The sequence below is a fragment of the Strix aluco genome, chromosome 14 (assembly GCF_031877795.1).
Source record: "Strix aluco isolate bStrAlu1 chromosome 14, bStrAlu1.hap1, whole genome shotgun sequence".
Taxonomy (NCBI): Eukaryota; Metazoa; Chordata; class Aves; order Strigiformes; family Strigidae; genus Strix; species Strix aluco.
The window spans coordinates 1485249-1508232 of record NC_133944.1 but is presented as its reverse complement, the minus strand read 5'-3'; the positions used below and the strand labels follow the sequence as shown (position 1 = coordinate 1508232).

Sequence of the window (22984 nt, the reverse complement as noted above, 5' to 3'; positions counted from 1 at the left end):
TAACGGTGTATATATGGCTCTAACGCTGAGCCAGCCTGCGCTGCCCGGAATAAATCCTTCCCCCCCACCACCCCTCCTCCTCCTCCTTCTGCAGCGCTTTGCTGTGTCCCCTCCCCGGGGGTTGGGGCAGCACATCCAAATCCCACGGCACAGGAGCCCTGGCCGCTTCCCTGCGCCTTGGATTTGCAGACTCGGCGTTTTCTAGCTGCTCCCCAAGCCTCTGTTGATAAAGCTTAAAAATTCACGGCACGTACCGGCGCGCTTTTTAGCCGAGCAGCAGCCGGGAGAGGAGGAGGAGGAGGAGGAGGAGGAGGAGGAGGAGGAGGGGGGAAACCCGGTGGCTGTTGGTCTGGATTCCTCCTGCTTGCGTTTCCCAGGGGCCGAGCGGTGTTTTGCCGCTCTTTGCCTGGCATCGGCTCGACGTCCGGCACGCGTTAACGGGAGCTCCCTACCGTGCCGGGGCGCTGGGCTTTGAGCGAGGCACCGTGACGGCCTGGGGTCCCCCACCCTGTTCCCAACGCATCCAGCTGAGCCGCTTTCATCCGCGCCGGAGCCGCGGGGTGCTCTGTGCCACCGGGGAGGGTTCCCGCTGCCCCCCCGGGAAGGAGCGGAAGTGGCCGGTGGGAACAACCGCGGGATCGGCCTTTTCATGGAGCCCTGAATAGCTCTTTGGCAGCTGAGCGGCTCCAGGCATCAACACCAACCGAAGGCACATGATGGTCAGATGGGTCCCGTGTCCCCCCCCCGGCGCCGGGCTTTGCCGGGGCGCGGCATCGCCTTTAATCACGCCTTCGACGATCCCTATCGGATCCATCACCCGTCCCATGGTGGCAAAACACCTTCCCCAGGGCTGAGCCAGGTGGGCGACTTGGCTCCTGCAGTGGGGAGGGTCCCACTGGGGTCCCCGAGGTGCCTGGACAACCCCTCCCCAAAGGCCGTGCAGGACCCCATGGTTCATTGACCTCCCAGGGCACACAGGGCCCGTGAGACCCCCCCCCCAAGACACGCAGCCCCCCAGGGTGCAGGGATCCCCCCAGCACACGCAGCACCCCAGGACGCTTGGGGACCCCAAGGTGCGTGGATGCCTGTATGGGGCACACAGCCTCCCCCAAGGTGCACGGACCCCCCCAAGGGCATGTGGGACCCCCAGGCACACGGTGACCCTGAGCCATCGGGGTCCCCAGGGCTGTGCCGGGGGTCCGGTGGCCTCGGCAGCATCTCCCCTTGCTGCCGGGGTGCTGCTGTCATGCGGGTGCCCACCCTCCTCGGGAGGAGGAGCCGCGGGAGCCAGCTTTAAAGTGGGGCAGAGAAAGGGCCCTTTCTTCCCCATCCCCCTGGGCCGGCGGGCGCACGGCTGCGGGGACGCTGGCCAGGGCTGTCGAGGAGGCCAGCCGCCACACCGGGGGTCCCGGCAGGCGCGCGGCATCCCCAGTTGGCGGGACCCCCCCCCGCACCCCCGTCCCCGATTCCTCCACGTCCCCTCGGCCTCGTCGCCGGGCGCTTCAGGAGCGCTGGCGGGGCAGGGCGGGGGCTCGAGGGGGGTGTGTGGGCGCTGTGGGGGGCCCCGGGGGCTCGGCCCCCAAGCGGGGGGACCCTGTGGTTGACGCAGGGACCATGTCGACGCTGGCCCCCCTGCGCCTGCTGCGGGAGCCCTGGAATGCCAGCGAAGGCAACCAGAGCAACGCCACAGCTGGGGCCGGCAGCGCTTGGTGCCAGGGCCTCGACATCCCCAGCGAGCTCTTCCTGGCGCTGGGGCTGGTGAGCCTGGTGGAGAACTTGCTGGTGGTGGCCGCCATCCTGAAGAACAGGAACCTGCACTCGCCCACGTACTACTTCATCTGCTGCCTGGCCGTCTCCGACATGCTGGTGAGTGTCAGCAACCTGGCGGAGACGCTCTTCCTGCTGCTGCTGGAGCACGGCGTGCTGGTGGTCCGCGCCAGCGTCGTCCGGCACATGGACAATGTCATTGACATGCTCATCTGCAGCTCCGTCGTGTCCTCCCTCTCCTTCCTGGGGGTCATCGCCGTGGACCGCTACATCACCATCTTCTACGCCCTGCGCTACCACAGCATCATGACACTGCAGCGGGCCGTGGTGACCATGGCCAGCGTCTGGCTGGCCAGCACCGTCTCCAGCACCATCTTCGTCACCTACTACCGCAACAACGCCATCCTCCTCTGCCTCATCGGCTTCTTCCTCTTCATGCTGGTCCTCATGCTGGTGCTCTACATCCACATGTTCGCCCTGGCCCGCCACCACCTCCGCAGCATCTCCAGCCAGCAGAAGCAGCCCACCGTCTACCGCAGCAGCAGCCTGAAGGGAGCCGTCACCCTCACCATCCTCCTGGGCGTCTTTTTCATCTGCTGGGGGCCCTTCTTCTTCCACCTCATCCTCATCGTCACCTGCCCCACCAACCCCTTCTGCACCTGCTTCTTCAGTTATTTCAACCTCTTCCACATCCTCATCATCTGCAACTCGGTGATTGACCCCCTCATCTACGCCTTCCGGAGCCAGGAGCTCCGGCGGACGCTGCGGGAGGTGGTGTTGTGCTCCTGGTAGGCAGCGGGACGCGGGTAACGGCACGGTCACCCCCGCCGCGGGACGGACGGACAGACGGACGGAAGGGATACGCTGCGGGACGTCCCGCTCCGGTGCCCTGATCCGGGCTGACGGGTTCGCGGTACCCAATAAAGGCTCTTTGCAGTGATGCTGTGGCCGTGCAGCCCCCGGGGGAGCCCCGGGGCGGGGCGGGGGGGGGGGTGTCGGCCCTTCCTGGCCCCACCGTTTATTCGAAGCTCGGTCGCTCCCGGTTGTCGGGAAGGGACCGGGGGAGGCGACCGGGAGGCACTGGCGAGGCGTTGGAGCAGCCCCGGGGCGCGGGGCGGCGGGAGGCCGGTCCCCACGGCGCGGGGGGGAGTGGGGGGCGGCCACGACCGCCCCCGGACAAAGGGTCCCGCCGCCGCCTTTGTTCTCGGCCGCACCCGCCGCCGCCCGCCCCGGCCCCGCGGGGGCTCCCGGCTCCCGGGACCCCCCTGGGGATCCCCCCCACGCCCTGTCCCTGTCCCCCCCGTGACGGGACACGGGGTGGGTGGGGGTGTGTGTGTGTGTGTGTGTGTGTCCCGCCGCGGCCCCGGGATGCTCCCGCCGTTCTGGGTGGTCCCTGTCCTCCGCCGCCCTCCCCATCCCGCGGATACCGGGGTCCCCCCGCGTGCCGGGGCGGGGGGCACCCTGCACCCCCCCTTCATGGGTGCCCCCCCCACCCCCCAGCGGTGGTACCGGGGTCCCCGGGCCGGCGGGGCGGGGCGGGCCGGGCCGGGCGGTGCCGCAGGGGCCGTTGCGGCGCTGCGGCGGCGGCCGCCGATTGGTTGGGGGGCGGCGGTGACGTCAGCGCCCGGCCCGGTGCGGCGCGAGGCGCCGATAAAAGCCGCGGCGGCGGCGGGGCCTCCCCCCGCGCTCCCGGTGCCGCTCCTCCGCTCCGCTCCGCTCCCGCTCCCGCTGCCGCGCCCGCTCCCGTCCCGCTCCGCTCCGGCCCCGCAGCACCATGAGGGAGATCGTCCACATCCAGGCGGGGCAATGCGGCAACCAGATCGGCGCCAAGGTAACGGCGGCCCCGCCCCGCCGCTGCGGAGCCGACCGGCGGACAAAGACCCCCCGTTCCCATCCCCCTCTGCCCACCCCCACCCCCCCTCCCCCCGTTCCCGCCGCACCGGGAGGACAAAGGGCCCCGCCCCCCCCGGCCTTTGTCCGCCCTTCAGCACCGCGGACAGCGCCCGCCCGCCCCGCCGCCAGGGGGCGTCCTGCCCGGGGGGGGGGGCTGTTCGGTGTCTCTCTCTGTGTCCCCCCCTCGCTGAGCCCTGTCCCCCCCCCAGTTTTGGGAGGTGATCAGCGACGAGCACGGCATCGACCCCAGCGGCAACTACGTGGGCGACTCCGACCTGCAGCTGGAGCGCATCAGCGTCTACTACAATGAGGCCTCCTGTAAGCGACCCCCCCCACACCCTGGGGGTCCCCGGCACCCCCCGGGCAGGGCAGACCAGCACCCCACCCTGAGCACCCCCTGTCCCTTCCCCTCCCCGGTGCAGGCAGGGCTTGGCTCTGCTGGGGTGGGGCAGGGGGGGGCAAATAGTTGAGGGGATCCTGGGGGGGGGCAGGGGGACACACATGTGCACCCACCCCGCGGGACTCTGTGGTTTGGGGGGGACATGACACACCCAGCCCTGGGGGACCCTGAGGTTTGGGGAAGGGGGGGCAGACATGTGCACCCAGCCCCAGGGGACCCCGTGGTTTGGGGACACACACACACACACACACACCCAGTTCCATACGACCCCCCCACTTTGTGTGGGGGGAAAAGGGTGCACCCAGCTGCATGGGGACCCCGTGGTTTGGGGGGGACACACCCCCCCAGCCCTGTGGCACCCTGCAGTGTGGGGGGTGGGACACACAACATCTGCACCCAGCCCCATGGGGACCCCACAGGGTGTGGGGGGACACCCCGGGGTGGGGGGGGGCGAGCAGCAGGTTCCCCCCCTGCGGCACGGGCTCTCTCGCAGCTCACAAGTACGTGCCTCGCGCCATCCTGGTGGACCTGGAGCCGGGGACGATGGACAGCGTGCGCTCGGGCGCCTTCGGCCACCTCTTCCGCCCCGACAACTTCATCTTCGGTAGGTCCCCGGGGAGGGCGACGCCATCCCCCTCCTCCCCAGACCCCTCCTGGGCCGTCGCCGTCCTCGGGGCGCTGGGCGGCGGGTGCCTCCCCCACCCTCGCCGCGGGCCCCGGCGCAGCCGGCACGCTGCCAAACCTCTGCGCCTTCCCCTTCCCACCCCGCCCCGGCCTCAGATCTTGCCGATGCCGCCGCCGGCAGCGCCCCGTCCCCTCCCCGGCGTGGGCGCAGGGGTGCCGGCGGCCATCGGGTGCCTTTATTTTTTTTTCCTTCCCCTCCCCCCCCCCCCCCCACCTTGGCAGGGCAGAGCGGGGCCGGGAACAACTGGGCCAAGGGTCACTACACGGAGGGGGCTGAGCTGGTGGACTCGGTGCTGGACGTGGTGCGGAAGGAGTGTGAGAACTGCGACTGCCTCCAAGGCTTCCAGCTGACCCACTCGCTGGGCGGTGGCACCGGCTCCGGCATGGGCACCCTCCTCATCAGCAAGGTGCGGGAAGAGTATCCCGACCGCATCATGAACACTTTCAGCGTGGTGCCGTCCCCCAAGGTGTCGGACACGGTGGTGGAGCCCTACAACGCCACGCTCTCCATCCACCAGCTGGTGGAGAACACGGATGAGACCTACTGCATCGATAACGAAGCTCTCTATGACATCTGCTTCCGCACCCTCAAGCTGGCCACCCCCACCTACGGCGACCTCAACCACCTCGTTTCGGCCACGATGAGCGGCGTCACCACCTCCCTCCGCTTCCCCGGCCAACTCAACGCCGACCTCCGCAAGTTGGCCGTCAACATGGTGCCCTTCCCGCGGCTCCACTTCTTCATGCCGGGCTTCGCCCCGCTGACGGCCCGTGGCAGCCAGCAGTACCGCGCCCTCACTGTCCCCGAGCTCACCCAGCAGATGTTCGACGCCAAGAACATGATGGCCGCCTGCGACCCCCGCCACGGCCGCTACCTCACCGTGGCCACCGTCTTCCGGGGCCGCATGTCCATGAAGGAGGTGGACGAGCAGATGTTGGCCATCCAGAGCAAGAACAGCTCCTACTTCGTGGAGTGGATCCCCAACAACGTCAAGGTGGCCGTCTGCGACATCCCCCCGCGGGGGCTGAAGATGTCCTCCACCTTCATCGGCAACAGCACGGCCATCCAGGAGCTCTTCAAGCGCATCTCGGAGCAGTTCACGGCCATGTTCCGCCGCAAAGCCTTCCTCCACTGGTACACGGGCGAGGGGATGGACGAGATGGAGTTCACCGAGGCCGAGAGCAACATGAACGACCTGGTGTCTGAGTACCAGCAGTACCAGGACGCCACGGCCGAGGAAGAGGGCGAGATGTACGAGGATGACGAGGAGGAGTCGGAGGCGCAGGGCGCCAAGTGATGCCCGACAGCCCCCCCCACCCTCCGCCGCCCGCACCCCCTCCCTCCAGCTTCGCGCTGCCGCCCCCCAGCCGGGCTCCCCCCCGCGTGTCCCTTCGGTGTCTCCTGACCCCGTCCCCCCCTGAGCCGGCTCGGCCCCCCACCCCCTCCTCCTGCCTCCCCCCTTTTTGTTTTTTACTGGTTCGTGTCTATTATTTTTTTTGAATACTTAATAAATTTATTGCTGTCCAGGTACCACCTGTCTGCGGCTCCTGGGGACACACACACACACACACACACACTGGGGCAGGTCGTGGGGCTCAATTCCGCCCCCCCAAGCCATTCCCATAGAGGGGGACAGTTGGGGACCCCCTAAGCCCAAGCTGTGACAACGCCCTGTCCCTCGTGTCAGCCCCTGAGTCCCCCCAGGGCGTGCACTGCCCCACACCCTCCTGCCCCACAGGTCCAGCCCCCCCAGGGCTGGGGAGTGCAGGTGCCCCCCTCACCCGGCTGCACCTTTGTCCCCACTGTCACCCTTCTCCAGGGTGGGGTGGGGGGCGGTGGCTGCCCCCTCCCTGTGCCAGGACAGCGCTGGCCCCTTGTCCCCCCAACCAAGGTGGGGGCACAGACCCCAGGGTGCTCCACCAGCCCCAGGCACGTGCCTGGCTTTGGGGGATTGGGGGTACCCCCAGCTCTGGGGAACCCCAACTCCAACCCTACTGACCCCGGGGGTGGGGGGAACAAGGCTGTGTTGCCATGGGGCTGCAGCCCTCCCCTCCCCCCCCCCCCCCCCCGGGGCTGCTGCTCCCTCCTGGGGGTCCCTGTGGGGAGTGGGGCTGGGGGCTCTGGGGCCAGGGCGCTATAGGGGTGGGTGCTATGGGGCTGGGGGCTCTGGGGACGGGGAGCTGTGGGGCTGGAGGCTATAGGGACAAGGATCTATGGAGCTGGGGGCTCTGGGACAAGGAGCTATGGGGCTGGGGGCTATAGGGACAAGGAGCTATGGGGCTGGGGGCTATAGGGACAAGGAGCTATGGGGCTGGGGGCTATAGGGACAAGGAGCTATGGGGCTGTGGGCTCTGGGGACCGGGAGCTGTGGGGCTGGGGGCTCTGGGGCAGAGAGCCGTGGGGCGTGGTTGGGGGGCAGGAAAGGCCGTGGGTGCGGTTAGGGGGGTTCCAGGCCCGTGGGTCAGGTCGCCGCGTCCGCGTTGCCCGCCTTCCCCCCGCATGGCGGCCCCGCCCGGGGGCGGAGGGTGCGGCGCGGTCCGCCGGCCGCCAGGGGGCGCCAGCGGCGGGCGGGGGGGGCGGGGCCGCCGGGCGGGGCGGGGCCGGCCGGGAAGAGGCGGGGGGCGGCGCGCGCTGCGGTGAGCGGGGCGGGGGCGCTGCCCCCTGGCGGGCGGGCGGGGCCGCGGGGGGCTGGGGAAAGGGGGTGCACGGGGGGGGCGCTGGGGGGGGGGCTGCGCAGTAAGGGGGTGCGGGGGGGGCTGCGCAATGTGGGGGGGCGGCGCTGCCACCCAGGCAGAGAGCGGGGTGGGAGCGGCGGGGACCCCCCGATGGGGAGAAACGTGCGGGGCGGACGTAGGGTGCGGGGATGGGGTGTCTGGGCCGGGCAGGGCGGGGGCCGCGGGCGGAGGGGGCGGAGGGACGGGTTTGTCCACGGGGTGCCGGTGCCGGTGCCAGTGCCGGGTGTCGGTGCCAGGGTGCCGGTGCCGGGGCGGCGATGGCGTACGACGAGCGGCTGGCCCGCTTCCGCCAGGCCCACCTCAACCCCTTCAACAAGGCCCCCGAGCAGCAGGAGCGCCCCGACGGGGGGGCCCCCAGCCCAGGTGGGTGCTGACCCCCCGTTGCCCCGCCCTGCCCCACGGCGGGGCTGGGCAGGCGGTTCCCACCCCCCCACGCGGCGCTCGCCCCGTTGCAGCCCGGCCGCCGGATCCGTCCCCGGGGGACCCCGAGGGCGCCCTGGACCTGGGCCTGGCCGAGGATCACTTCTCCCGCCCCGTGGTGAGTGGGGCTGGGAAGGGAGGAAAAATGGGGCTGTGTGGGGCGGGGGGGGGGGGGCTGCTGGCCCGCTCTCCCCCTCCTCCTCCTCATCCTCCTCCCGCCGCCGCAGGGCCTGATCCTGGCGTCGGACGTGCAGCAGCTGCGCCAGGCCATCGAGGAGTGCAAGCGGGCGATCCTGGCGCTGCCCGAGCACTCGGAGCGGCAGAAGGACGCGGTGGTGCGGCTCATCCACCTCCGCCTCAAGCTGCAGGAGCTCAAGGTGAGCCCAGGGGCTGGGGGTCTCCGTAGCTGGGGTTGGGGGGGGGCCACGCTGATACACACCCCCCCCCACCATCCGCAGGACCCCGGCGAGGATGAGCCCAACATCCGGGTGGTGCTGGAGCATCGCTTCTACAAGGAGAAGAGCAAGAGCGTGAAGCAGACGTGCGACAAGTGCAGCACCATCATCTGGGGCCTCATCCAGACCTGGTACACCTGCACAGGTGGGGCTGGGAACCCCCCACACACATCCCTGTCCCTCTCTGTCCCCACGCTGATGGCTGTCGGTCCCCACCACCACCCCAGGGTGCTACTACCGGTGCCACAGCAAGTGCCTGCCGCTGGTGAGCAAGGCCTGCGTGCGGGCCAAGGTCAGCCATCAGGCCGAGTACCAGCTCAGCATCTGCCCCGAGAGCGGGCTGGACAGCCAGGACTACCGCTGCGCCGAGTGCCGTGCCCCCGTCTCCCTCCGTGAGGCTGCTGCGGCGTGGGGCTGGGGGTGGTGTGGGGCTGGGCTCCTCTGGGGGCCATGTGGGGCTTGGGGGGGGCATGGGGCTTGGGGGATGCGTGGGGTGGGCTCCTTTGGGGGCTGACTGGGGCTGGGGGGGCTGTGGGCTGGGGGATGTGTGGGGCTGGGGGAAGCTGAAGGTTGTGGCTCTGAGGAGCTGGGGCGGGTCGGGGCTGGGGGGGGTTCCCCAGCGCATGGAAAGGGGACATGGGGGTCCCGTGGTGTCCCCGGGGCGGGTGCATGGTGTGGGGCAAGCGGGGCGCGGTGCTGGCACCGAGGCGCGTGCCAATGCGTGTGCCAATGCGTGTGCCGCCACAGGGGGGGTGCCCAGCGAGGCCCGGCAGTGCGACTACACCGGCCTCTACTACTGCAGCAGCTGCCACTGGAACGACCTGGCTGTCGTGCCCGCCCGCGCCATCCACAACTGGGACTTCGAGCCCCGCAAGGTGCCCCTGGGCTGGGGTGGGGGCTCGGGGGTGCCCAGGGTCCCTGAGGGGGGCTGTGGGCCTGGTCATGGGGGTCCCTTGGGGCCATGTGTCTGGCTAGAGGTCACTTGGGGGGCCGTGTCCTTGGTAATGGGGGTCCCTGGGGGCTGTGTCACTGGTTAGAGGTCACCTGGGGGGCCCTGTCCCCAGTCATGGGGGTCCCTTGGGCCCATTTCCCTGGTTAGAGGTCACTTGGGGGGGGGGCATGTCCCTGGTCATGGGGGTCCCTGGGGGCTGTGTCCCTAGCTAAAGATCACTTGGTCATGGGGGTCCTTAGAGGTCACCTGGGGGGCCATGTCCCCAGGCAGGGGTCACTTGGGGGTCTGCGTCCCTGGTTAGAGGTGATTTGGGGAGCCATGTGCCGGCCCGGTGGCCGCAGGGTGACGGTGGCCGCGGGCGGGCAGGTCTCGCGCTGCAGCATGCGGTACCTGGCGCTGATGGTGTCGCGGCCGGTGCTGAAGCTGCGGGAGATCAACCCGCTGCTCTTCAACTACGTGGAGGAGCTGGTGGAGATCCGGGTGAGTGGGGCAGGGGGGGGAGCAGGAGGGACTTGGGGACCCCACTGGGTCCCAAAAATGGGGTGGGGGTCAGGGTGGAGGGTGACAAACTGCTACGGGGCTGAACTTATATCAGCACTAGTGTGGCCAGCAGGGACAGGGAAGGGATCTGACCCCTGTGCTCGGCACTGGTGAGGCCGCCCCTCGATGAGTGGGTTCAGTTTTGGGCCCCTCACTCCAAAAAGGCCATTGAATGACTCGAGCGTGTCCAGAGAAGGGCAACGGAGCTGGTGCAGGGTCTGGAGCACAGGTGTGATGGGGAGCGGCTGAGGGAACTGGGGGGGTTTAGTCTGGAGAAGAGGAGGCTGAGGGGAGACCTCATGGCCCTCTACAACTCCCTGACAGGAGGGTGCAGAGAGGGGGGATGAGTCTCTTGAGCCAAGGAACAAGCGCCAGGACAAGAGGGAATGGCCTCAAGCTGCGCCAGGGCAGGGTCAGACTGGCTCTTAGGAAGGATTTCTTTGCAGAAGGGGTTGTTGGGCGTTGGAATGGGCTGCCCAGGGCAGGGGGGGAGTCCCCATCCCTGGAGGGGTTGAAGAGTCGGGTTGACCCAGCGCTGAGGGATCTGGTGGGGTTGGGAACGGTCAGTGTGAGGTTCATGGTTGGACTGGAGGAGCTTCAAGGGCTTTTCCCAACCTGGAGGATTCTGGGATTCTGTGAACTTGACCTGGCCTGACTTTGCCCCCATTGCATCCCTATTCCTGTCCCCGTCCCCCCGCAGAAGCTGCGCCAGGACATCCTGCTGATGAAGCCTTACTTCATCACCTGCAAGGAGGCAATGGAGGCGCGGCTGCTGCTGCAGGTCAGGGGCAGTGGGGTGACAGGGACGGCGCGGGGGGGGACAGCGGGATGACAGCCTGTCCGCCCGCAGCTGCAGGACCGCCAGCACTTTGTGGAGAACGACGAGATGTACTCGCTGCAGGACCTGATCGACATCGAAGCCGGGCGCTTGAGCTGCTCCCTGACTGAGATCCACACGCTTTTCGCGAAGCACATCAAGCTGGACTGCGAGGTGAGCCCAAGGGGGGGCCAGCGGCGTTTTGGGGGGGGTCTAGTGGGGTCCCCGCCGGACGTTGTTGGGACCCTGTGCCCATTCCTGCCACAGCGCTGCCAGGCGAAAGGCTTTGTCTGCGAGCTCTGCAAGGAGGGCGACGTGCTCTTCCCCTTTGACAGCCACACCTCCGTCTGCACCGACTGCTCCGCCGTCTTCCACCGGTACGGCCGCGCCGGGGAGCCCCGCTGCCCACCGGCAGGGCACCGGGAGCTGGCGGGGAGGGAGGGGGGGACACACACGGGGCCGGTGGGGTGACGCGGGGCTTGTCCCCTCCCCGCAGGGACTGCTACTACGACAACTCCACCACCTGCCCCAAGTGCGCCCGGCTGAGCCTGCGCAAGCAGTCCCTCTTCCAGGACTCCGAGGGCACCGAGGCAGAGCCCTGAATTTGGGGGGGGTGGGGGGGGGAACGACACCAGGCCCCACGGCTGCCCCCCACCACCCCCAGCACCCGCTATGGGGCCCTGGGATGGATGCGGGCGGCCCCATGGCTGTTTGGGGGCTGGGGTGGCCGCGACCCTCTGCCCGCAGGGACAGGGGGGTCACCGCCGCACCCCAGCCGCTCCCCGGGGGCCGGTTACCGACCGGCAGCAGCTCCCGCCATCCCGGCCCTGGGTGCAGGCAGGGGTGCAGGCAGGGGGCGAGCATGCCGGCTGAGCCAGAGCGATGGGTGCTGCCGGGGAGGGCAAGCCCCCCCCGCCCCTGCTCCAGACACTACCAGGATAACGCTGCTGATTCTGGGGGAAAACACCCGGTTTCCCCCCACCCCACGGCACTACGAACACCCCGGTTCCCGGGGCAGGGCTGGGGCTGGGCAGGGCACGGTGTGGGGCTGCTGCCCCCCCTCTCCCAGACCCCCGCCCCCCCGGTTTCCTGTAGCATTAACGAGGCCTCTTTGCGCAACCCAGCACTGGTCTCCCTGCTTTGGGGCTGAGGGGGGTGGACACGGGGGGGGGGGGGGGGCGGACCGCTTGTGGCGCTGGGGGGGGGATGTCAGCGTTCGCATGGCGTGATGTCATCGGTGAGGCCATCCCTGGTCTCCCAGGCCACAGCCAGGCTCCCCCCGGTCCCCCCCACCATGGGGTTCCCCATATCCCACCCCCCCAACTCCAGTTCCCCCTACCCCGCGGTGACGGAGACGGGCAGAGGCAGTGGTGGGTCGCTCGGTTTTACCGAAACACGGCGCTGCTACATGAGAACCAGGTGGGCACCGGCACTGGCCCCCCCCCAGCCACTGCTCCGGGTAGCCCCAGGGGAGGGTGGGGGAGCCGGTTGCCCCTTCCCCACAATCCGGGGGGGGGGCTCCAGGCCACCAGCTTTGGCCTGGGGGCTGCCTGTGCCCCCCACACACCAGTCCTGTGCCCCGGCCGGCGGCGGGGACGGGCTCCAACGGTACCGGGGATGAAGGGAAGCGACTGACACCGGCCTGTCCCCCCCCGTCCGTCCCCTGGCGTGTCCCTACGTCCGTCCCCCCCGGGCCGGGGCAGGCCCTAGGGCTCCCGTGGCCGCTCGGCGGGCAAGAAGGCATCCGGGGGTCCCGGCGGCAGCTCCGGGTCGCTGAGGTGCTTCTTCTCCCGACCCTGCTCCCGCGCTCGGGTCCAGGAGGGCGAGCGCAGGTACCCGGCCCGCGGCACCGCCTGCGGCTGCAGCCCTGCGGGGACAGACGGCTCAGGGCCTTGCTGGACGGATGGACGGACGGAACGGGCGGGCGGGCGCTCGCTCACCGCTGGGCGATTCTCCGGCCGCGTTCTCCTCGTCGGAGTCGGCAAAAACCTCGGCCAGTTCTTGGTCCGACATGTCGGTCAGCTCCGTCAGGTCCAGCAGGTCGAAGTGCACCTCCAGCGAGGAGACGCTGCTCAGGGGCTCTGCGGGCGACGCGACGCCCCGGGGATGGGCTGCGAGCAGCGGGCTGGGCGCCCCGGGAGGCTGCCGGGTGCGTGGGGGGAGCCGGGGAGGGGGGACACGAGGGGCTCGGCGGGGGCAGTGACCAGTTGGGGGGTGGCAGGGGGTGCTAAGGGCAGGCAGGGAGCCTGGGGACAGGCAGGGGATGTGAGGGGAGACCCTGCCTGTGGAGATGCTGGGGGACCCCAGGGACAGGCAGGAGATGCTGTGGGCGGGCAGGAGATGCCAGGGCACAGGCAAGAGACCCCAGGGGCTGGCAGGGGATGCGAGGGGACAGGCAGGAGACCTCCGGGGCTTGCAGGGATCCTGAGGGAAGGCAGGAGATGCTGTGGGTAGGGAGGGGACCCCAGAAACATGCAGGGGACCCCAGGAACAGGCAGGAGATGCTGTGGGCAGGCAGGAGACCCCAGGGGCTGGCAGGGGATGTGAGGGGACAGGCAGGGGACTCTAGGGGCTGGCAGGGACCCTGAGGGAAGGCAGGAGATGCTGTGGGCAGGCAGGGGACGCGAGGGGAGAGGCAGGGGCCACCCGCACAGGGCCACACTCACGTCTGCGCTCGGTGACCTGCAGCAGGCCGGCGCTGGGGATCGGGATGCCACCCTGCTCCTCCGCGGGGACTCCAGGGGTCTCCTGGGCCGGCCCATGGGTGGGGGTCCCTGCTGGGCGCTCCGGGACCAGCGTCTCCTTGCCGAGCTCTGCGATACCAGCACCTGCCACGTCGGTGACAGCAGCTCCCTCCCAGGGACCCCACCAGCCCCCTCGGGGTTATCCCGGCTGAGGGGGATGAGGGCAACGGGACTCCCCGGGAGGGCCCGGGGGGGGGGGACAGGCAGAGCTGCCCAGGTCCCAGACCCCCGTGCCAGCAGCCGGCAGCCCTGCACCCCCCCGCCCCGCGCAGCCCCTTTGTGTCGGCGAGACAAAAGCGCGGCCTGTGCCGGAGCCCAGACAAGGGGCGGTTTGTCTCCCGGCAAGAGCCGGGGGGACCGAGGCGCCCACGGTCGTGGCACAGCCCGTGGTCGTGGCAGCACCATGCCCAGGCCCCCAGTCCACCCGGTGCTGGGGCAGGATGAAGCTGGTGGCACCACATGCCACCGGGCCCTGCTGTCACCGCGCTGCCGGGCACGATGGCACAGGGACGGGCATCTCCTCCTTCCCCCCGGGATGGTGGCAGCGGGGCAGGGGACAGGGTTCCCCCCACCCAAAGGAGGCGGGATGGGGAAAGGGACATTCGGGGGGTGTTTGGTTCCTGTTCCCGGTACACAGAGCAGCAGGACGCTGGTGCCCCGACATCAGCTTTGCCGCGTCCTGACCCCGCAGGGTGGGACCGGGCACCCCACGCTGCTGGCACCTTCCCTCCGGCCGGGAAATGGGGTCCCCACCCCGCTCCAATGCCAGGAAGAGCTCCCGGGGGGACACACACACACACAGGGGCTGCCTGCTCCTGCTCCCATCCCACCCCACCGCGGTGCCCAGTCCTGGTGGGTGACGCGACGGCGGTGTCACCGTATGGAGCGCGTCCTCCCCTGCCACCAGCAGCCTCCAGGCCCCACTCTCCCCCCCCCGAAACCCGCCCCCAAACCCCCACCCACCGGGGTGCTGGTCCCTGCCGCAGAAATCCCCTCTGGCCTCCGCCTGCATGGTCTCACCGCGCTGGCCACGCCGCCGGCCACGCCACACCGCTCCGGCCTGGGCTCACCGGCTGCCTGGCGGGGAGCGGGGCCGGCGTCAGGGCTCCCGCCGCTCTGCTGACTCACGTCAATCCGCAGAGCCGGGCAGCACCCGGTACCGGCCACCCCACCGGCAGTCACCCCGCTCCTGGCCGGTGGCTGGCCCGATGGCACCGTTGTCCCCCAGAAGGGCCCGGTGCTACGGGAGGGCACGGCCGGGGCTGCCACCGTGCGCGGGGCACACACAGGAGGGACAGGCGTGCGTGGGAGCCCTGGCCCCCCCTGTGTCACCAGGTAGGACCCCCCGCTGCAGTCCCCCCACCCTCCCCGATACCGGGGTGCCCCCCAGCTCCACCGGCACGGCCACCTCCCCGTCCCCGAGCGCCCCATCCCTCGGCGCTGCTGCACCGGCACCAGCACACCTGAACCGGGGTGTCTGCCCCAGCACCCCCCCTCTGCCTGGCACCCCCCCGCACCTCAGCCTGCCCCACGCACCCCGTACCCTGGCCTGGCACCCCAAGTCCTGCGGGCGCCCCACTGTACCCCCACATGCTGTGGGCACCCCATTGCACCCCCACACCCCCTGGGCACCCCACTGCAGCCCCACGTCCCGTGGGCACCCCGCTGCACACCACACCCCCCTCCCTGACTCTGCCTGCAGACGCACCCCCCCCTCCCCGCGCTGTCCCCCCTCGCCCCGTTCCCCAGGCCCCCCCATCCCACCGACCCCCCCACCCCTGCCGCCGGGCACCCCCCAACACGCCCCCCCCCGCCCTCGCACACCCCCCCCCGCACACACCCCCCCTCACACCCCCCCTTGCACACACACCCCCCCCCTCCCCGCCCTACATCTCCCTGTGCACCCCCGCCCCCCTCCCGCCCCGCGGGGCCCGGCCCGGTTCCGCCCGCTGCGGGCCCGGGGCCGCGGTGATGGGCGCGTCGGTCCGTTGCCCGCCCGCCCGCTGCCCTCTCACTCCCCCCGCCCTCACCTGCGGTGCTGGCCGCTCCCGGAGCCTCCATGGGCCGGTGCCGGGGCCGGTGCTGGGCGGGGCGGGCCCGGTGCCAGCCCGCAGCCCGCACGGTCCTGCCCGCCGCGGCGGGGGCGGTGCTGGGGGCGGCGCGGGGCGGGGGCCGGTGGTGGTTGGTGGGGGGACACGGGGACGTCGCGGGCCCCGCCTGCCCCGGGGGACCGGAGGACACCGGGGGGGTGCGGAGAGGGACCCGGGAGCGCGGGGGGGACGGCGGGAGGGTACCGGGGGAGGGGGGGGGGGGCAGAATGGGGATGCAGCGGGAACCCGGGCGGGAGGGGGTACACGGGAACCGGGGGGTGCGGCTGCGGGGCCGGGGGGGGCCGGGGCACGGGGGGGGGGCGGGGCTTGGCGGAGGGACACGCCCGTCGCCCCGCCCCCGGGAGGCCCCGCCCTGACAACAGGGGAGGGGCCTGGCGTTGCTAAGGGGCGTGTCCGGCCGCCGCGCAGCTCTCGCGAGATCCGCCCGCCCGTTGCCTGGAGACGGTGGCGCCGGCGGTGGCCGCCATGGTGAGAGCTGGGCCGGGACCGGGACCGGGAGGCGATGAGAGAGCCCTGGGGCGGGCTGGGGGGCTCCCGGCCGGCTGCTGAAGGGTCCCCTGGAGCTGGCGGGGAGGGCGGCGGCGCCCGGGACGCCCTTGGGGAGGGAGCCCGCGGGGTGCGGGGGTCCGGCCCGGTGCGGCCTGGTCCGGCCCGGTGCGGCCTGGCCCGGTCGGGGCGGGCTGGCCCGGCCCTGGCGCCGTGCACAGCGCTACGGTGACGTCCTGAGGCGTTACGGTGGTTTTTGTGCCTGGGGGCTTCACTGCGGGGCTGAGCCGGCAGTGCTGGGTGTGAGCTACGGCTGTCCTGAGGGTCTCCGGGGTCTTCCCGGGGAGTCTGGCCCCCTCGGGACTCCCCGGCCTCCTCCCCGCAGTGGCCCCGCCGTGAGGGCCCGCACACTGTGTGGCCTGGGCCGGTGCAGGGGCTCTGAGCAGCACGGCTTCCTCCTGGCCCCCAAGCCACAGGCGCACCTCACATGGTTTGCTTTCTTTCTTTAGGCACCCAAAAAGAAAGTCGAAAAGAAAGGGAAAGGGAGCAAAGCTCCAGCAGTGGTGGATGCCTCGGCCCCGCAGGAGATGAGCAAGGAGCAGGTGAGAGATTCCTCATCTCCCAGCCCACCCCCGGGCAGGAGGACGTTGATACTTGCAAGAACGGTGCATGGGACCCCTGCTCAGCGCCTGGCTCTGGGGACAACAGGTGGCAGAGGGTGACAGAGACAAGCAGCCGGGGTTCATTTCGCTGCCTGACGCCCAGCTGGGCTGTGGCGGGTGGTTCTCACAGCCCCCCTCATCCCATCCTCCTTCTGCTGGTCTGTGACTTTCTGCTCCCCAGCTTTGTGCCCTCCCTGTCTTCTCTGTAACCCCAGCAGCCTGCTCGGCCGGCTGACGGCTCAGCCTGGAGCTCCATGAGTGCAGCCTGCTGCGCTCTCAGTCCTGTTGCTGCTGGGGCACGGGGAGGACAGGCAGATGCGGAAGGTGCAGCCACTGCCCCTCAGTCGCTCCAAGTCCTGCTTGGTTTTCTGGGTGCCCTACAAACCGAGGAGGAGATGGCCCTGGCCTGGGGACCTCGCTCCTGGGTTACAGTTCTTGAACATCTCAGTGCAAGCAGCGTGCCCAGGTGGCCAAGAAGGCCAAGAGCATCCTGGTTTGTATCAGAAGTAGAGTGGCCAGCAGAAATAGGGCAGGGATCGTTTGAATTGATTGAATGCTGGCTTCAGTTTTGGGCTCCATACTGCAAGAAAGACATTGAGGTGCTGGAGCGCATCCAGAGAAGGACAACGAAGCTGGTGAAGGGTCTGGAGCACAATTTCTGTGAGGAGCAGCTGAGGGAACTGGGGGTGTTTAACCTGGAGAAAAGGAGGCGCAGGAGAGACTTTCTCTCTCTCTACGACTACCTGAAAGAAGGTTGTAGCGAGCTGGGGGTTGGTGTCTTCTCCCAGGTAACAAACGATAAGATGAGAGGTAACGGCCTCAAGTTGCACCAGGGGAGGTTTAGATTGGCTATTAGGAAAAAGGGTTGTCAAGCGCTGGAACAAGCTGCCCAGGGAAGGGGTTGAGTCGCCATCCCTGGGGTATTTAAGAGACGTGTGGATGTGGCACGCAGGGATGTGGTTTAGTGGTGGATTTGGCAGTGTTGGGTTAACAGTTGGGCTCACTGATCATAAGAGTCTTTTCCAACCTAAACAATTCTACAGTTCAGTGGTATTTAAGCACCTGAGAATGGTGTTGCCGGACATAGTACCTGAGCCCGGGCTGCTTACAGCAGGACAAGGCTTTGTTACTTGTTTTCCAGAGGCTGAGGGTTCTGTCAGGTCCAGGGAGTGTTAGGGCTCCTGCGCTTCTCTGTCCCAGTAACAGCCACTGTGTCCTGCCAGGTTTGCGACGCGGCTTGCATGAGTGTCTTGCATGTGTTGCCCGAGGCCTCCTCTTCCCCCTACCTGACTCTTCCTCTCGATTTTGCAGCTGGAGAAGCACATCATGCGTCTCCGGGAGGAGCTGGACCGGGAACGGGAAGAGCGCAACTATTTCCAGCTAGAGCGTGACAAGATTCACACCTTCTGGGAGATCACCCGGCGGCAGCTGGAGGAGAAGAGGGCAGAGCTGCGGAACAAGGACCGGGAGATGGAGGAGGCGGAGGAGCGGCATCAAGTGGAGATCAAGGTGAGAGAGGAGAAGGCTGGGAGGGTGGTGTGAGTGCCCCAAGCTCCGGGAGAGCCTCGGGCAGCTCTGAGGAGGAGAAGCTGAGCGGGATGCAAGTCTCAGTCCTGTTGAAGCCCCTCACCCTGTCTGTGGCTTGTCTTTAGGTTTACAAGCAGAAGGTGAAGCACTTGTTGTATGAACACCAGGAAAACCTCACCGAGCTGAAGGCAGAGGGCACCCTCTCCATGAAGAGGGCCGAGGAGGATCACTGGGCCCAGGAGATGGATCTGCGGAAGGAAATGCGCTCCCTGAAAGTGGAGCTGAAGGAGCAGGAGCTGGCCAGCGAGATGGTGGTGAAAAACACACGCCTGGTACGTGCTGGGCTGGGGACGCGTGGCTGAGCCCTCCCAGCCCCAGTGTGTGAGCGGGAGCTGGGTGCTTCCCTGGCTCTGCGTGGGGTGGGATGGGGTTTACCCGCAGACACCGGTAACCGAGGGGCTCAGAGGCACCAGAAATTCAGCGCAGGAATGGGGAGGAGGGACTTGCTGGGGCAGCTCCTGTGAAACCCCTCTCCCACTGCGAGAGCAGCTGGAGAAGCCATGAGATAACATGGGATTGGAGCCTTTCCCAGGGAGCGGGAGGGAATCCCTCGGGATGGGGTTGTCTGCCTCTGACGCGTAGCTTCTCCCGAACAGGAACAAGAGCAGGAGATCACCCGGCTGCACAAGGACTTCGAGAGACAAGTGAAAGGTCAGGATGTTTGTGTGGGCCCTGCGTGAACTCCCATTGTCAGTGTGGCACCGGGGAAGGCTCCTCCGGGCGCTGCTGCGCTGCCAGGCTCCTTAGCAGAGCCTCCAGCAGAAATGGGCCCGTTTTTTCCTCGATTCTGTCTGGTTTTCCCCTGATTCTGGCCAGTTTTCCCTCAGTTCTGCCCCGTTCCCCCCCCCGCCACACCCCGTTCTGCCCCCATTTCCCCCCCCTCAAGTCCTGCCCCTGGATTTCGCCCCCAGTTCTGCCCCTGGTTTTCCCCCCAGTTCTGCCCCAGTTTTCCCCCAGTTCTGGCCAGTTTTCCCCCATCCTGGAGCGCAGCTGCCCGGCCGTGCTTCCCCAGGCTGAGGGCTGTGCTGGCTGCAGGAGCCCTTGCAGAGCCCTCGCTCCAGCATCCACCTCAGGGGCCCTTCCATGTTCTCAGGAGGGGCTGACGGAGCGTTTCCGCGCCCCCTTTCCCAGGGTGCTATTTCTGGGCTCCCTGTGGTCCCGGCCTCACTGCTCCCCACGCTGGTGGCGGCTGCGGTGACGCTGCTAATGGGCGTCTTGTCCTCAAGCGATGCCGCGGTGGCACACGCCGGGCAGGCGCTGGCTAATGGAGCTGGGGTGCATCACGGAGGGTCCCCCGCAACGTCCTGACTCAGCCCCCTGTGCTCTGCCCCAGAGATCGAGGCCAAGTACACCAAGAAGATGCAAGCGCTGCGGGATGACCTTGACTTGCGGAGGAAGACCGAGATCCACGAGGTGGAGGAGAGGAAGAACAGCCAGATCGGCGAGCTGATGAGGAACCACGAGAAGGCCTTCAGTGACATCAAGAACTACTACAACGATATCACCCTCAAAAACCTGGCACTCATCAACTTGCTGAAGGTACTGCCTGGCCTGGGACCGGTTCTGTGAGGATTTCACCCAAATCCAGCCAGTTCCCGGGTGGCGGTGCAGGTGCTGCTGGTCTCCTGAGGGTTGTACTGTCACATCAGCAAAGCTCTCGATGTGTCTTGCTGGGCCAGTAGCCGAGGGGTGTCTGGAGGGTGTGGGAGGATCTCGGCAGCCCCCAGGAGTTGCCCCTCGTCCTCCCAAGAACAGGAGCAGACAGAGGAGATGAAGAAGAGGGAGACTCACTTGGAAAAGGAGAAGGCGGACGTGCTGTTCCAGAACAAGCAGCTGAAGGAGCCCCTGCAGCAGGCCCAGGAGCAGGTCTCAGAGCTGCAGAAGAAGCTGGCCCATGCCGACAAGGACAGGGAGGCCCTGACGGTGAGTGGCCAGCACTCCCCTTTCCCCAGTCACCCGGGCTCTTTTCCTGGAGGGGGTCACTTGGCGGTAACCTCTGCCGCTCGGCTTGGCCAAACCGCTGAGCAAAATCCTTCGAGTCCTTTCCAGCTTCGCTGCGTGTTTGCAAGATCTCAGATGGGACCCTGGCAGTGAGAAACCAGAGTAGGGGGGTTGGGGTGGGTGCTGCCTGTTTTTTCTCACCCGTATCTCTTCGCTGGTCGCTCTCCCCCCTTGCCAGAACATATCCCCCACGCCTCCCAGAGAAACCCATGCTCTTTAACTGTCCCTTCCTGCTTGCAGAACACAAAAGCCCGTCTGAAAGTCACCCAGAAAGAACTGAAGGATCTCCAGTGGGAACACGAAGTGCTGGAGCAGAGGTTCAGTAAGGTGAGAGCTGCAGGTGGGGTTGGGCATACCCTTTCCCTCTCCAAACCCTGTCCCCTCCGCAGAGGACTGCACATGGGGGCTTGGCAGAGAGTCTGGGCTTAGCTGAGGGCTTTCCAAAGCTCTAATCTGGAGCCGTGCGATAACCGCTGCTTCCAACAAAGCTTCTCCCAGCTTTGGCGTCTCCCACGGTCAGCAGACAGGCCTGGCCTTGGACTTTGCTAAGCGATCGCTCACGCTCCGGCGGTCCCTTCCCTTCCCTTCCCAGGCGGCGCCGGCGGCTGCGGGGCAGAGCCGGGGGGCACCATCCCCATCTGGAGCTTGCTCCCTCCTTCTGCCGGCGTTTGGGGGTCGCTCCCCGCTCTTGCTGTGCCAGGGGAAAAGTGGGGGGGGCTCAGGATGAGTCCTGTTGACTGAGTTCTCCCAGGCTCAGCCTCTCCCCCACCCTCAGCTAACCCAGATAAATCCGTTGAGGCAAGAGCAACGCTCATTTGCAATTCGTAGAAATCCCCGGGAAGATGAACATTGATCTGAGGCCTCGTTAACAATCCATCATTAAGGCAGCAACATATTCAGTGCGCTCAGAAATAGGTTGTGGAGGAGAGACTGTGCCCTAATTAGGACACTTATTAACTAGCTGTGAGCCAGGGACTCCTGCCAGCTGCGAGGAGGCCAGGAGAGACCCCCGTGTGCCGCGGGGCCCTCTCCGAGGTCTCAAATTGTGCCCGTCCTGCTGCCGGGGGGGCCCCCAGGGCGACATGACGACGCGCTGTTTTGGGGTGCAGGTGCAGGCGGAGCGAGATGAGCTCTATCAAAAGTTCACCAAAGCCATTAACGAGGTGCAGCAGAAGACAGGGTTCAAGAACCTGCTCCTGGAGCGCAAGCTGAAAGGACTCCTGGGCGTCCTGGAGAAGAAGGAGGTGGAGCTCAGCGAGGTCTTTGCAGCCTCCAACCTCGACCCGGGTGCCCTCTCCTTGGTCTCGCACAAGCTGGAGGTACCGTGTGCTGCCACGGGGCGCCAGACTTGAAGGGGGGCAGAGGCAGCTTTGGGGTGAACGCAGACCCCGAGTGCCCATCCGACGTGGCTGTAGCTGCCACATCGCTTGTTCCCGGTGTTCCCGGGGCCACGGGCGGTGCCGCAGGGGCCCTCTGGCTCTCCCTCGAGAGCGGAGTGTGTGGGTGTCGCAATTTGGCGCTGATGGAGCCCATTTCGAGGAGAATGGCCCCAGGCTGGGGATGGGTCATGGGGAGTCGCAGCCGGTGAACCCCGTGCAGACGGGCTCCCTGGGGCTCCGCCGTGCTAAAAATGTCTGTGGAAAGCCTCGGCGTGGAGGCTGGGGGTCCCACAGTCCTGCCGCAGCCGTAACCGGAGAAGCAGCACTTGCTTCGGGTCGGGTGGAGACGCCAGGGACGTCCCTGCGCCAGCCTGTCCCCCCTCCAAGTCCCCTCATACCGCCGCAGCCACCCCCTTGCCAGGCTGCCCTGGGGCCGTCGGACGGCGTCACCTTGGAGCAGGTGCCACCATAACGGGAAGGAAAAACGCATTCCCGGGAAGAAAAACACATTCCCAGGAAGGCGCGACAGCGTTGAGCTCCCTGGCAGCTGCCGGGATCCCAGCCTGGCTGAGGCGCCTCCGGGGAGCTGCTCTCCCTGTAATTCCACCGGTGCCGCGGCGGCGGGGCGGCGCAGCCGGAGCAGGTGCTGCGGCGGGGGCAGACGGTGATGGCAGGGTTGTGCTGGCGTCCCGGGAGGTCCCTGTCCCTCGCCTCTGCCCGGGGACTGGCTGGCTCCAAAAGGGGACAACGTGGTGGCCAGGCCCTGCCGCCAGCTGCCTCCGCTTGAACCCGGGGCCGGCTCCTCCGTGTGCATTGCCGCTGACGCGCCGTCTCTCCCTCCACAGGACCTGCTCAATTCCAAGAACGAAGCCATCAAGGACCTGCAGCTCCAGCTGGCCCGAGTCTGCAAGGTGAGGGAAAAGCCCAGGCTGCCGCTTCCCCGCGTCGCCCAGCGAAGGATGGGCATTTTGGGGTGTCCCCTTCCCGGCCAAGGGGGTGCGAGGAGCCTCTGGGCTTTGGGGTGACCCTGGGACGCTTCTCCTGCAGGCACACAACGACATGCTGCGGACGTTTGAGGCAAAACTGACGGCTTTTGGGATCCCCCTGGACAACCTGGGCTTCCAGCCCGTGGCCAACCCTGCACTGGGGCAGGGTCCTGCCGGCCTTGTCGCGGTGCCCACCTGACACCCCCTGCCCGGGCCGGGAGCAGGACTGTGCCCCCACACCATTAAACCGTACCCCCTGCCATTAAACAGCCCCCCTTGCGCCTTCCCCAGGACTCAGGGGACCTTCTTTCTCCTCCCTTTTTCCTCCGCAGCAGCCCCCCGCTCCTGCCAGCGGGGTCAGCTC

At 68.1% G+C, this 22984-nt stretch overlaps 4 protein-coding genes across 7 annotated transcripts; 3 read left to right on the top strand and 1 right to left on the bottom strand.

Annotated features, from left to right (window-relative positions):
- The first annotated feature begins 1614 nt into the window (after positions 1-1614).
- TUBB3 (tubulin beta 3 class III) lies at positions 1615-6275 on the top strand. Its single transcript, XM_074839350.1, has 6 exons — positions 1615-2555; positions 3268-3364; positions 3425-3598; positions 3870-3978; positions 4554-4664; positions 4967-6275. The coding sequence occupies exons 1-6, from the start codon at positions 1615-1617 to the stop codon at positions 6040-6042; spliced, it is 2508 nt and encodes an 835-aa protein (XP_074695451.1). The 3' UTR covers positions 6043-6275.
- Positions 6276-7339: 1064 nt separating this feature from the next.
- Positions 7340-11787, top strand: DEF8 (differentially expressed in FDCP 8 homolog). 3 transcript variants are annotated; one of them, XM_074839434.1, is made up of 12 exons: positions 7340-7381; positions 7717-7843; positions 7936-8018; positions 8128-8277; positions 8359-8500; positions 8583-8747; positions 9103-9230; positions 9674-9787; positions 10548-10628; positions 10698-10838; positions 10932-11041; positions 11161-11787. In XM_074839434.1, exons 2-12 carry the CDS (start codon positions 7738-7740, stop codon positions 11264-11266), a joined length of 1326 nt encoding a protein of 441 aa, XP_074695535.1. In that variant the 5' UTR covers positions 7340-7381; positions 7717-7737; the 3' UTR covers positions 11267-11787. The 3 variants fall into 3 exon arrangements, 2 of the variants coding, with proteins under 2 accessions (XP_074695535.1, XP_074695533.1); XR_012625082.1 differs by lacking the exon at positions 7340-7381 and having other exon boundaries at positions 7584-7843; positions 8359-8486; positions 11161-11255; XM_074839432.1 differs by lacking the exon at positions 7340-7381 and having other exon boundaries at positions 7587-7843.
- Positions 11788-12035: 248 nt separating this feature from the next.
- Positions 12036-15558, bottom strand: DBNDD1 (dysbindin domain containing 1). Of its 2 annotated transcripts, none has more exons than XM_074839390.1 (5): positions 15439-15558; positions 14372-14485; positions 13331-13477; positions 12605-12745; positions 12036-12531 (listed from the first exon to the last, which is right to left on the bottom strand). In XM_074839390.1, exons 2-5 carry the CDS (start codon positions 14418-14420, stop codon positions 12371-12373), a joined length of 498 nt encoding a protein of 165 aa, XP_074695491.1. In that variant the 5' UTR covers positions 14421-14485; positions 15439-15558; the 3' UTR covers positions 12036-12370. The 2 variants fall into 2 exon arrangements, with proteins under 2 accessions (XP_074695491.1, XP_074695492.1); XM_074839391.1 differs by having other exon boundaries at positions 14372-14481; positions 15439-15536.
- A 33-nt stretch (positions 15559-15591) lies between these two features.
- On the top strand, positions 15592-22906 carry DRC4 (dynein regulatory complex subunit 4). The gene is made up of 12 exons (XM_074839383.1): positions 15592-15656; positions 15928-15987; positions 16515-16607; positions 17979-18176; positions 18320-18526; positions 18851-18905; positions 19588-19793; positions 20010-20177; positions 20496-20582; positions 21365-21574; positions 22480-22545; positions 22682-22906. The coding sequence occupies exons 2-12, from the start codon at positions 15985-15987 to the stop codon at positions 22817-22819; spliced, it is 1431 nt and encodes a 476-aa protein (XP_074695484.1). The 5' UTR covers positions 15592-15656; positions 15928-15984; the 3' UTR covers positions 22820-22906.
- Positions 22907-22984: the final 78 nt, after the last annotated feature.